Below are 14,229 nucleotides of genomic sequence, written 5' to 3'. Positions count from 1 at the left end.
ACAGTTTCACTTATACTGAAAGAAGGATTCTAATGATGTGATTGCAAAGGTATGCTTAACAACAGGAATGAAGCATTTGTGACAAATACGTAGGAAAATATCCCATTTCATTATGTTCTGAGTTCAGAAGCTTTAAATCTCAAGCCCATTTTAGCCTACACATAAAAAAGATCTTCAGACCAGCCAAATCCCATAAGGGCTGAAATTTCCAGCATGGAGGAGACCACGTTGGACCTCTAACACAATTAGGCATTAAACACGAGGAATGTCTCTCAAGAGGAAAAAAGGATGTCCAACCCCAATTCAATAAGAAGCCTGGAATAAACAGGGATTACTCAGATTTTTAAGTAGTGAAGCCATGATGCATATATTTCTCAATTTTGGTTTCTCTTGAGTCCTGCTAGCCCCTGCCTCAAGCTCACATTTTGATGTAAATACATTTGTGAGTTGTGATACATGATTATAAAAATGAACTGAAATTATGTTCTCTCATTACATACCCATCAACTGTCCTGATTAGACAAGGAGAATCCCAGTCCCACTTTTTCAGCTGCTTTAAAAATGTCTCAATTTCTCTTCCTCCTCCCATTTTCTGTTTGCCCTTGGCTTACATCCAGTAGTAATTTGCTTTCAATTAACTTAGCAGGGAGAAGAGAATAGGAGGAGGGCATATCTTGGCCATCCCAGTACGCTCAGGCAAAAGTAAGATGCTGCAGCATCTCTTTGCTTGTGGTTTTCACTTCATATTTTTTTTACCTCTTGACCTACACTCTGATTTTGTTTGACCACAGATATCCTGAATTCTATCTGTGAAATGTGGGAGGGCATGTCATTCCAGCCAGCCAGTGATCTGTGGGTCAAGTATTCCTGATTCCTTACTCTGCAGTGACCCTTTCCCATAGTAAGTACGGCTTCCACTGCACTTACTTAACACTTTCTCTATAATTCCCACCCCTCCTTCCTTTCCATTACTTTCCAATTATTTTAGAGCATCTGATCTAACATAGAGCAATATTTCAAACTATTAACTCCTGGTGCCAAATGATATAATCATGCAACATTTACATAATCCGCATGATCTGTTTTGTTCATAGTGCATTTGCACAAATTGGTTTTTATATGTCTTAGAATGTTGGGGGTTTTCATTGCACAGCCAGTAGTTCTCTCACTCTTCAGATCTCTGATGGTTCAAAGAAGCCTGAAAAAAAATCCTGACATTTTCTTCCCTGTGTGTCTCAAAGAGCAATTTGCTTTACTTGAAGACCATTGTGAACATAGTGCGTGTGTTCTCCAGGGCTGAATCCAAAAGTGGAATGTGATGATGTCCCAGAAAGCAAACCAAATATCTTCCTAGGAGATTGATACATCAGAAATGGTTCTCATGGGCCATGGTTTTATTTTTTAAAAACCAGACTGGCTACTTTGCTTAACAATTAAGCTGTCAGACAGAAGAAGTTGAGGAAACAGTAAAAGACCCTTGTTTTAATCTAGTTGCTTTCATAGAAAGAGCACCCAACTCATAATTAAAATTATCCCACTTTGCTATGGACTACCAATTCCAAAGAGCAGTGCAATGTCTGAGCCATGCACCAATCTTATAAGGAATCAGAAACATATACAAGGGATGTGGTAATAGGATTTTTGAAGATTTGATTTTAGCCATGTTTTCACTTTGTATTGTATGTTTTATTTTGTTGTAAGTCGCCTTGGGTCTGCTTGCAGAGAAAGGCTGGGTAAAAATATCTTAAATAACAAAATAATTTTTTTCTCCTATCCAGTGAATCCAGGAAGCTAAAGCCAGTCATCTTCTCTGTTCCCCCATCTGTGCCTCCCTCTCCTGTTCATTTTCACTCACAACTCTACTGCCCCAGCTTTAGAATTCACTGGTAACTACAACAGAAGAGGCATGCTTGATCAAACAACAGATTACCTACTCTAGGCATTTTATTCTCAACAGAGCCTAGCCCGATGCTTATTGAAAGTCCGAAAGCAGAATAAGAATGGAATAGTACCCTTTCACTCTTGTTCTCCCTCAACTGCTATCCAGACATAGAGGACTGCTGCCTCTGGTATTGTACAGGATGGATATACATTCATATCACTATGTCTGGCGGATGAAGAGTCTTGAGCCTACTTGTGATGCAGTTACAAGTAGTTCCATTTACTCCCTCCTCCACTTCAACACATTTTTCCCGTATGCACTCCAGGTTAGCCAACTCTTGGGGGGGGGGGGAATGATTTTTCCTAGGAGTTGCACCAGTTATCCATGCACTTCTTGCAGCTGCCTACCTTTTCAATGGCATGTAATGTGGAGCAGACTCTCCCAACGGTTCCTGTATTTCTTTGTGAATCTGTTTCACCATGAATCCATTCAAAAACAGATAGTGTAATACAGCATGACCCACATCATGGTTCTCAACACTGGGAGTTACAATTTTTCCTGACGTTTCCTCCTGTCATCAGAGAGCACACCTTGCATGCAGGTGAAATTTGGAGAAAATAATAATGCAGAGTTGTTCTTCCCCAGGAAACATGTGGTCATCCCACATTGACTCCTTCACAGGAAGGCTCAAGATTTTTCATCCACTCCTCATAGGTTGACAGGTTCCAGTAGAATGTGGATGAGAAAACACATATAAATGTGTACCTGAATTCACATTCAACTGAATATTATGTGCAAAATAATCCTCTACATCTAGATGTGAACCAGAAAAAAATCCAGCATACGTTACTCTGGATTTACAGTCTACCCCTCATAATATCTGATGGATGGACTGCAGTCCGTGCTAATTCCCCCCCCCCCCCCCCAGTTCATCTCAAAATGTTATACTACAAGATTTTTTCTCCAAGAAGTAGCCATGTCACTTTCAGCAAAGGATGAAGGGAAAGAGAGAAAAAATAATTGCTGTAGCACCTTTAATTCTTAAACCATGCCCCCCCCCTTTTCCCTCTCACTTTCTTGTTTTTAAGATTTTTCCCCCCAGTTAATTTCAAAGGGCTACTAGATTTCTTTATTTTTATATTAGTGCATTGTTAAAAGAAAGGGAACATTAGACAGTTATTTGGTGGGAAGAAAGTTCCCTTTCCCCCGCTTTGTTTAAGTAGGATGGCAAAAGCTTCATTTGATCCCACATTAATCACTCCTGACTGCCCAAGGTCCTTTCACGTAAAATAAAAATGCAGCTGACTGAGAAAGAATGGCAGTATAAAATAAAGAACATGGATTTAGTTTCTCAAGTCGCTCCTGACATGACAAAAAATGGATTTAGTTTTCTGCAATAACCTTTCTTTCTCAAAATGGCAATGTTCAAATTGAAAAACAATGTCCATCCACGTATCTCACTTGTGTAGCTTACAAATGGTAGAGAAGAGAGGGAATTTCTATTGCATGCAGTTTGGTTTTGGGGAAACAGATGCCACTGTGCATATCAGCACTATCTGCTCCTCCATGCACAGAGCTACAGCTGTCATGTCAGACTACAGTGCCCACCTTCCCCAGCCATGCTGGTTTTGGCATTCTGGAAGCTGTACACAAAAGAACAGTATTCTGAAAATACAGTAAACTCTCCACTGTTTTTCTGTTCCAAGCAGATCATTCCTGCTACTCTCTTTGTCTAGGTCTCTAGAATGTCTAACCACACTTAGCAAATACATTTATCTATAATTGTTGTGGCTCTGCTTCCTTTCAAAGTTACAATAGGCAGACTAGAGAAAGCTGACTTCTCACATCACTTGGCAGCTTAGATCATGGAAGGTGGAGAGGATGCTATTTGTAGGCTTGGTTTGGTGCAATGAAGTAGATTATTAACTCCCAAGGCTTACAAGAGTTCAGTGATTGCTGTTTTAGTGTTATTCCCTGCAAGTGGAAGCAGCCTTTACGCTCCTCTTTGACGGATTCAAGTGACTTAGTTTGTAATGAACCATAGTACTCTGTGCTTGGTCATTGTCAAGCCCAGCTGTCAAGCATCTTGTAAGGAAATTAACTTTTGACTTATCCTCAACAAGGCTGGATTAGCTCTTCTGACTCAGCTGCATAAGGGCGTAGTGGCTTCCCCCTGCATACCAAATGAGATGGCCAGATGGGTAGAAATCAGTGGAACAGGCAGGGAAACGGAGGCTAAAGAATTGCCAAGAGGGAGGGAATACTTCTAGTCAGTAGTCCTTTTTGAGATTCGGAGACTCTATTGCTTCAGCTGCCTTCTTGACCCAATCTTCCTTTTCCTAACTCCTATCTGAGTTCAGGAATACAAATTATATACCCAAAAACTCCATTATGGTTTCCCCCCCTCGAGTCATCTCAAAGACAATTACTAAGTTGGGCCAATTGGCCAACTTATAAAGAGACCCTGAAGGAACAAGAAGGTAATTGGATTTTAAAAACTCAAGAAGAAATAAACAAAGATTATGGAAATATCTCTTGGCTCCATTAAAACCAACTTAAATAACATTATAAGGAGGATTATAAGATAGGATTTATGGATAAAGAAATATATTGGGATAAAATTATGATCTCAGAGAAGAAAATAATTACAAAAATCTATAAGAAATTATTAGAGTGGAGCACGGAGAGGGAACAGATGTTGTGGCTCAGCCAACTGAGGATGATGATGAGGGGTTTGAGGGGGCAGGGCCTGTGGGGCCTGATGCTTCTGGAGGTGCTCAGACAGAGGGGATGTCAGAAAAGGACAGTGATTCCCCAGTTGGGAGAACGGAGGGGGATTTGGTTGATTCTCTGTGTGAAAACAAAACTGTTTTAGAAGCTGACAGGCAGAGAAGGGAGGAAGGGAGGTTGGACAGAGAATCAAGGCTGCTTCTGCGGGGGGAAGGATTCCAGGTAAAAGCCAGGCCATGGGAAAGGGAGGCCAGAGAGACTACTCAGGCCAAAATAATGCTTTCATGCATTGCTGTCCTTAATTAGGGAAAGAATAGCTTTCAGTTCTCAGATCAAGCAAAGTAGCAAATACAGCAAGAAGCTCCTGCCTTGGTCCTCACTTCAAGCTATGTCTTGGTCAAGTTTTGCTTTCAGTCTTGGGGATTTTACCATGGACTCAAGCTCATATAATGTTTTTTGATCCTTGGACTACTCGAGTTGATGTTTTATTCCTTGTCTTTTGGATTACTCAAGCTCATGATTATACCCTGCTCCTTGGATTAATGTTCATGCTTTAACCTTCGCATTGGAGATTTATTTCTGTTTTTTGAGACTTCTTTTATCTTACACATTTTTTATTTTTTTACTCTTTTACTGTGTGTGCTTTTTCAATAAACTGTTTATTACTATGCTTGGCTTCCTGGTGAGTGCTTGAGAAAGGTGAACCCTAGCTGAGGTGCAACAATAGATAAAAGATTGCATGGTAAAATGGGCATAGAAGACAAATAAGACTGGAAGAATGGGAGTAAAGTTGGAATAGAAAATTAAATAGTCTTTATGCATATGATGTTAGGGAAAGTTGGTTTAACATTATGTACAGGTGGTACAACCCCCCCCCCCCCCCCCAATTAGGCTTGTTCTGCCATATGTAGTGGACATGTAAGAAAGCCAAACAAAATTGAAATAAAATTCACAGGAACTCAAAAAAATATGAATATAACATTTCAAATACTTCCGGAAGTATATTTATTAGGAATAACAAAATGAAATCTTAAAAAGAATGAAGAGACCCTACTAATATATATATAAAACAACAGCTGCAAGAATGATATATGCAAGAATGTGGAGACTAAAAGAAATACTAAAAATTGAGGATTGGCTAATCAAAATATTAAAAATCAGAAACATGGATGAATTGACCACTCTTTTTTTAAAAAAAGAAAAGAAATCATGGAATATGCAATGAAGAAATGAACTGGAACCCAGTGAGAGACTACTTAATTCAAAAGAACATCAAAATAATGACATAGACGGACAGATCAACCCACTGCCAGGCCATTCGAAAGAGGAGAGAGAGTACAATTGGGATAATAGAAAGACTAGAAAGAAGAAATACTAACCACGATAAAGAAGATTGGAAGTTTTAATCATATCCTTAGTGCAGTATCCCCTTCCCCTCCCTATCCCAAACCCCAGTGGCTTTACCCCTACAATCTTCCCTATCCCGTTTCCCTAGCTTTTAGTGTGTTTTTCTTTTGCTGTTGTAGTGGTGGTGGGTTTGGGTTTAGATGAGGGGAGTTAAGTAAAATAATAATAATAATAATAATAATAATAATAATAATCTTTATCTGTACCCCACCACCATCTCCCCAAAGGGGACTTGGGGAAGCTAACATGAGGCCGAGCCTTAAGATACAATACAGCAAAAAATTATTATGTCATTGTTGATAACATATTGTTTTTGTTAACCCTAATTTTTAACTTACAGATCTAGTTTTCTGTTTTTCTTTGAAATATGGTAAATATTCAAAAAACATTTAACCTTCTGATGCCTCAATTAATGTTATTTTATTGGTATCTATTTTTATTTTGAAATTTACTAGTCACTGCTGCATTTCCCACCCAGGCTTATATTGAGTAAATAAGTTTCCCCGGTTTGCTTATTATTCTAGAAAGATGAGTTTTCACTTGCTTTAGTCTTTCAACTTTAATTTTAAAGTTGTTTTAAAAAATCAGATGTTCAATTGTAAGTCAATACAGGCAGAATTAAAAGTATACAGGATGATCACCATATCCACACTGATACATTCCTGGACTTACTGCGAATATGTGAAACAGCAGATAGCAGTGAAACTCTTGAAATGGACTGCTTCTGATGGAAGTATACCATAGAATCACACTGGAGGACTTAGAAAATGCCTAAAGAGAATCCGTAGGTCATTCAGCATGACTCTAGGGTAGACTTCTTGCAGAAATAGACCATCAGTTGCACTAGAGGAACTAGAAAACAGTCCCATGGAAGTGCAGGTTGTACTGTAAGTGCAATGCCTGGCAAAATATCAAATTATGAAGGGTGGAGAATAACATTTAAATGTCCAGTGCCACACATAGCTCCTAGCTTTTCCGATTTTATAAAATACCCCATGCTATTACTATTATAATTGATATGTTGCATAACACAGATTTCTTGATACAGATTGTGCACACTGGCAACTGTTAGCCTTTAACTGTGTAATAACCGCTTAAAAAATAAACAGAATGGAAAACCTTATAGCAACAGAGAAAAGCATTAATCTGTAGCTTTTGACCACATGCTATTCCTGTGTTGCCTGATCTCCCATGAAGTCCTTAACATTCCTGAGAGAATGTTCTCAATTCACAGGGAGTGTGGAGGGGCAAGAATGGGAAACCTACAACCTTTAAACTAATTTCAAAACACTAGGTTCTTGATTAATGTTAAGGAGAATGCCTTTTTTAACATTAACACCTTTTGCTCTCACAACAGGCTTTCACCAAGATATATCTCTGTGGTTCTATGTATCCTAGCAATCACACTTGCAAATTAGGCCTGTGTTTACCTTCCAGTTACCAATCACTAAAAAAGCAAAATAAAGGCAAGGTACAGGTGTGAAAACAATTATGGAACATGCTATGACAAAAGTCTCTTGAACAGGAACCTCTCCAAAAACAAACAAAAACGTGTCACTTTAGGGAAGAAAATAATGGGCTGTTTAATTAGACTTGGCATCTAAATATGCCAGAGTGATCCAGCATGTCCATTCTATATTCTGAACCAAGATGAGGGCTCTGTAAAGAGAGCAATGTTGTCAGTGTCTTACAACACAGCCCATACGACCACCATTTTAGGAGGCCTGGAAGTGATTTTCCAGTAACCAAAAGTTTCTTCTGGGCAGTATTGGGGGATACTTTCTACTCTTGCAGGAGAGGGCATATTTTAAAGAAGTACATGCACAAATATTTTTTCAGCAGAAAAATTGGAGAAGAAGGGGTGGCTTTTGCCAGAAATTGAGGTGAATACAGGTCTAGCAAAATTCTGGGGATCCAAGGTTTATGTGCAACATGAGTACTGTACAATGCCTACAAACATGCATTCGTTTAAAAAAGCATCTCCTTCTATCTGTATTCTGCAGAAGAAACGCAAAATATGATTGTCTGGAGAATTGCAGCTTTCTTCGCCTCCTTTCTCAAACCCACACCCCACAGTCTTCTATTCTCCAGCCGTGATTGCATTAGGGTTTGATCTACATCTGTGAGCAATGCTTGGTGAGTACTCAGATGCCAGAAAGTGGGTTGAACGAGATATTCAGATGCCTGTGGAACACCCTGACTGTATTGCCTACCTCCTTATTCTACACCCTTAAAGAGAAGTAGCATAAAATATCAAGCAGAATAAGCAAAGATATCTTTATATGTCAAATATGGCCTATTAATACAGATAACAGTGTTCTGTATGTGGCATACTGGATATATACAGATACTAATTTTCCATTTCTTACACTGCTCTGCTGTTCGTGCAATTCAGGGTGCCTTGTTCAGTGTTTCATCTCTTCTGAGAAACGTGGGCAATCTGCCCACTGTTTATTCTCTTTCTCTGGCACCAGACACTGTTTTTGAACATGAGCCACTAACTGTTTTGTCTCTAGTGGATTGCAAAAGCATGGAAAGGACCATACAAGTCACAGAGCAATAAACTGCAGACAGGTTCTGAAGACCGCTGGCAACACTGTGAGAAACAGACCTAATGGATGGAGGCTCTGTCATCTAATTAAGCTGCAGCTGCCAATAACACTGGGTCTTTCCCCAGCCAGTAACACCACTTTATAATACAGAGATGAATGATCACAGACTGAGGGTCAAGCAGCAGAGACAATGATATTCACCCTGTTAGTGGGACAGAGTTTTAAAAATAGACATGAATACTTTCTCAAGGCTGGCAAAGAAGAAAAATGGAAGGGAGGGAAATAGGCTGGGGGGAGGAAAGAAAAAAGAGATTAGATGTGTGAGAGAGGGAGGGAGTGAAAGGGTCTGTTATCTAGGACCAGAAGCAAAATGTAACTCATGGAAAAGAAAATTAGGATGGGAAGTGGTTTTGTATGAGAGTGTTGAAATATATGTAGATGGAACAAAGTAGAAAGCAAATCCAGAAAGGAGAAGGGGAACACAGGTGTCTTTCAAGTCTCCTTGACTGTCAGTGACTCTCCTATTACGGACTTCAGCTTTTCTAATGTTGCAGCTGCATCCTTTAATCTTCTAGCTTTCATTGTTCATGACTGTATTTGGAACTGGCACATCTGTTGTGTTCCGACTTCTAGGAACTCTCAGAAATAAAATTCTGGGGGCATACCAAGAATTTTAGAAATGTAGTTCTTTCCTTGCTTTCATTCACTGACAGACTGCCTATGACTTGCCACTCCTAGGACCTCATCAGGCGCAAGTGCTCTTCATTTCCACACACTTCTAAGACATTTCAGGAGCCCTTCACACAACATAAAACTACTTTATCCCTGAAATGTAGTAGACATGTAGAAGGGAGGAGATGGGTGAAACTAACTGCCCACTCAGCTAGTCGCAAAAAATAGTGGAGCGGATGCAGAGCAAGAACTTTCCTGACTCAATATCTGTGGGTATTCTTTTTCTGGTTGCTTCAAAAGGAATGAAAAGAGGGAGGAAATGAGGATGGGTTATTTCCATGGAAGGGAGTATCCCAGTAGCTCACTGAGTGCCATGTAGCCTAGAAATTTCAGCTACTAGCACTTTCCCTTGTTTCATCTTGGATTGTCTCATCACAGGATTTTTCATAGTAAAAGATCATCAAAAGGAGGTTTACACTGCTTCCTTTTTCACAGTACTAACAAGCGTTAGCTACGATCTAGTTACTAGACTCTAAATAGTAAAATAATTTCTTACTGTCTTTTCTGTAGTAGAGAATCTCCAGCTTACACTCCTCCGATCCAAGCAATGCCTGGCCCAGCTGTGCAATGGAGTTGTGTGTAGTGTCAGGCCCTCTGAGGAAATCACAGGTGCATGGCCGCTGCATCACCTCCACCCGGGAGTAGCCAAACATCTCACAGAAACCATCATTGCAGTAAATGATGGCACAGCTCTCCATTTGTGCATTGGCAATGAGGAACTTGCGATCTGTGGTGAGGTAGGATGGAAAAACAAGAGATAAGTTATATGAGTTACCATGAACCCGTTGGGTGGACCAACATAAAATGGAAGACAGAGCAAAAATGTATTTATGCGAATGCCAGTTGTGGCTGATGGTTTTGTTGTCAGTATCCTGGTGAATCCATACCACATTTTGCTTTAGATTTTATAGATGACACTCAAGGCTCTGAACTATTTTCCAGATTCAGAATCTTGGAGAGTTTCTCTAATGCTATACAAAGCCCAGAAGAGATCTGTTGCTCCATACACAAGACCCACCAACTGCCAATGGCCAGTATGTATCACAGAATGGTCAGTTTTTACAAACATGCTTGCAGTCCTCTGCCACACATTGCTGTGGCCCAGTCTGGTAATCTGGAAAATCAAGTAATTGGAAAGTCTTGGTTTCTAATATATGCAATTTCTTTATGCTTGCGGTTAAACAGTATTTCTTGCTCTTTCCTTGTCAGTGTTGATGTGGAGATTGTCTGGTTTGCCCACTCTGGAACAGGCAATATATAATTGTCCTTCTTTAGGGGTCCCTTTTAAATCTATGATACTATATCTGTGTGTGTGAATCATATATATCTATGGCTGGATGGCTCTTTGTCACGAGGGCTTTGATTACGTTTTCTTACCCCGGTGAAGGGAGTTTTCTTGCCCCGGTGAAGGGAGGATGGCCTTAAGTATGGGGGTTCTGTGTGGGAAGTTTGGCCCAATTCTGTCATTGGTGGGGTTCAACATGCTCTTTGATTGTAGGTGAACTATAAATCCCAGTAACTACAACTCCCAAATGTCAAAGTCTATTTTCCCCAAACTCCATCTGTGTTCTTATTTGGGCATATGGAATATTCGTGCCAAGTTTGGCTCAGATTCATTATTGTTTGAGTCCACAGTGCTCTCTGGATGTAGGTGAACTACAATTCCAAAACTCAAGGTCAATGCCCACCAAACCCTTCTAGTGTTTTCTGTTGGTCCTGTATGCCATATTTTTTTTCAATTCCATCACTGGTGGAGTTCAGGATGCTCTTTGATTGTAGGTGAACTATAAATCCTAGCAACTACAACTCCCAAATGACAAAATTAATTTTTTTAGTGATGATCACTCCTTGGGTTAGTAGGTGTCTTGTGGCCAAGTTTGGGGGCAATTCGTCCAGTGGTTTTTGAGTTCTGTTAATACCACAAACAAACACTATAGTTTTATTTATATAGATGTAGTTGAGTTAAACTCTGAGCTAATGTTGCTATTATGAGTCTATGATCTCACTATAGGAATGGTAGTTATCAATATCAATTTTCCTCCTGCTGTAATCATCTTTTTGTTGTTATCATCCAAACATAGCTGCTTGCTGAGTAGCTTTGCAATAGTAGTGCACTGAATGTGAGAGACTCTTGTGCTAATTTTTCACTATATCCCACCCCCCTTTCTATATATAATATCCTGACTTTCCTGAAAATGTTTTAGCATTCTGAATTATTCAAATCCATCTTCCATTGGCTAAGCTAAACCTTGGACCACAAATAAATAATTTGGGGGCAAAAGAGTCTTGGAGCTTTCCTCTTGCCCCCTCAAGCTGTCAATAGATAAAATAGCACATCAAAATGCATTGGATATCTACATAATAAATGTATTATATAGTTTAGTGTATAGCATTTAATGATAGTGAATTCATTAATAATAATGAATGCCAATTCATTAAGTAAGCAAATGGAAAATTAATGGAATGCAAATGAAATGTATTTCTATCCCAGGAAATTGTGAGTCATCTTATTACCCATAAACACCACTTGTCGTTCCTAAAATTAAGAGCTGGAACTACCAAACATTTTCACAACACAAAAAAACAACGTTATTACAATAATTAATGGTTAACAGGAATGGTTCCTTGAATGACATCTTCTTGGCTTTCATTCTGGCAAAATTATCAGTTAAAATAATAAAAGAGATTTACCCAGAATTTCTCTGCTGAGACATTATTAGGTTAATTTAAAGTTCCTTTAGCCACGGCTGACCCATTAAAAACAAACAAAATAGAAATTTCCAGAATCCACAATTTTGATTAGTACCACATCATAAGCATCACAAAACAATAAGCAAGCTTTGAGACCTCCAGTTCAAGACAGTATAAGAAGTTTGGATAGGAGAAACAAAGAGAATAAACATTGAGTCAGATGTTGTGTAAATGTTTGCATTTAACCAGTCTCAAGATAGGGACTGCAGTCTCATTTGCCAAAGGTCACTGCAGAGTATACTGAGGATGTCAGATTGCAATTTATATTTTGGGACAAAGAAACAATAGCTGGCTCCCATGTCTGACATCATCAAGATGGGGATGCAACTACATTGTTGTTATGTCTATTACATTTATATCAAAGTAGTTTGGGTGCCTCCATTTTCTTTCACTGAGGACTATTCATGTTATAAATTGTTGTTTGGATAGTAGTGTAGGATAGAACCCTTACCAATTGAGATAGGAAGCCAGACTGCAGAAGATCAAAGTTGAAAAGTGTCAATAAATGTAAATGTGCATGTGAGTTCAACAGCACACATCAAGATTTCTTTCGGAAACTATTCATAATTATAACTAGTTGCATGTTTAGCCCTACAATTAGGTAGTGAGGAGATCACTTAAGGCAGCATATTGCTAGGAGCAGTTCCTCTGGTCTCAGAGGGCCCTCTGCAAAACTCTGAATTTCCAGCATGCTCCATGCAGCTCTCCAGAGACAGTTGTTTCCCGAAAGCCTGGTTTTGAGAGGGCCTCAGGACCAGACATTGTAGGCAGAGTGACCTAAAAACCCACCTCTGTTGTGGCACAAGAAATTTACCAGGTATTTTGCCAACAATGCCTACTACTTTGAATCCCATAGAACCTACATTTGGGAAATAACCATTCTTAGGAAGTGCCATACTAATCTACCAATGACCCTCCTAGCATTTAGGAGGCAATATCTGATGTGTATAGGCACTGAAGCCTGCCCTTTCTGCCATGGAGGGGTTATATTAATTCACATTTCAGGTGGTAAAAGGTGTTGGGTCACCCATGACTCATTGGGAACAGATCTGATAGAAGAAAAAGAAATAAAAAGAAACAAGTTCAATTTAACAAATAATTTTCCCTGTTTCCAACTATAAAATAAATAAATAAATAAATAAATAATATCTCCCCAAAGGGACTCAGGGCGGTTTCCAACAAATATGGCAAATATTCAATGCCAAAAGAAAAGCCATACTAACAGTTTACATCAGGGCAAGACACGTTAGATAATATAGAACAACATAACCATAACTTTATAATCAAAATAGCGAAAAATAAAAATAAAATAAGAATAAAAACATCATAAAATACAAAAAACCCTGATAAAAGACACTGAAATAAAATAAAATATAAAACTGAATACATCAGCGCTCCAACAGTAGCAATGGCCAGGAGTGCTAAAATGGCCCTATGGTAATCAACTATAGAAGAAGGGCTGGGCGAGGAATACTGCAAACAGTGTATCATAGGGCCAGGGAAGTGGATGAAGTGCAGAACTGAGTACTATCTCGCAACCTAGCGACTGGGCCTAGGGATTATGCCATTGCATATATATATATATATATATATATATATATATATATTCTTCAAAAGGCTATACAAGCATCGCTACTCGTTTATACTGTATTGGAGATGTGCAGTTTTTTTCTTCCTGTGAAGTCACATAGACAGTTCATGTTAGCTTGTACCCCTAAAGAGCAGTAATGCATCAGGTAATTGTTTTTTCTACACTAGCCTTGCCTAAAGTTCCTTAATAATATATTAAGAATCTTCAGCCTTGTGAGAATTCTTGAGACAACATGTCTCCTTCATTTCTCCCACTATCATTGTTGCCAAATATGAGAAAGGTTTAGGGGTTTTTTGCTTTATTTTTAATATTCAAACAAATTAATGGCCAATATGGTAATAGAACTAAAAAGATTCAATTGAGGAAAACCTACATTGCTTCAAACAGGAACCAAGGCCTGCAATATTCATGCAGGAATAAAATATAGTGGCAATTCCACTGTGACATAAATCTGCCCCCCCCCCCCAAAAAAAAACCCCAAAATAAAACACAAATCTGGCTGTACTAATCAAGGCCAAAGCAAAACAAAAGAAGTTAATTGCAATTTAGAATTTTGCCGTTATATACAGTTAAAGCTCAAAATG

At 38.9% G+C, this 14,229-nt stretch overlaps 1 protein-coding gene across 2 annotated transcripts in view; it reads right to left on the bottom strand.

Annotated features, from left to right (window-relative positions):
- The window catches only part of KCNH6 (potassium voltage-gated channel subfamily H member 6), a 152,595-nt gene that overhangs the window by 109,819 nt on the left and 28,547 nt on the right, over window positions 1-14,229 (bottom strand). For both annotated transcript variants that reach the window (XM_060781315.2, XM_060781316.2), the window contains exon 2: window positions 9,800-10,030. In XM_060781315.2, the coding sequence (XP_060637298.2) occupies window positions 9,800-10,030 (231 nt within the window). The remainder of the gene's footprint in view (window positions 1-9,799; window positions 10,031-14,229) is intronic.

Source organism: Anolis sagrei, chromosome 6 (genome assembly GCF_037176765.1).
Source record: "Anolis sagrei isolate rAnoSag1 chromosome 6, rAnoSag1.mat, whole genome shotgun sequence".
Lineage (NCBI taxonomy): Eukaryota > Metazoa > Chordata > Lepidosauria > Squamata > Dactyloidae > Anolis > Anolis sagrei.
Note: the sequence above shows the minus strand (reverse complement) of the source record. Positions and strands in the feature narration are given on the sequence as shown.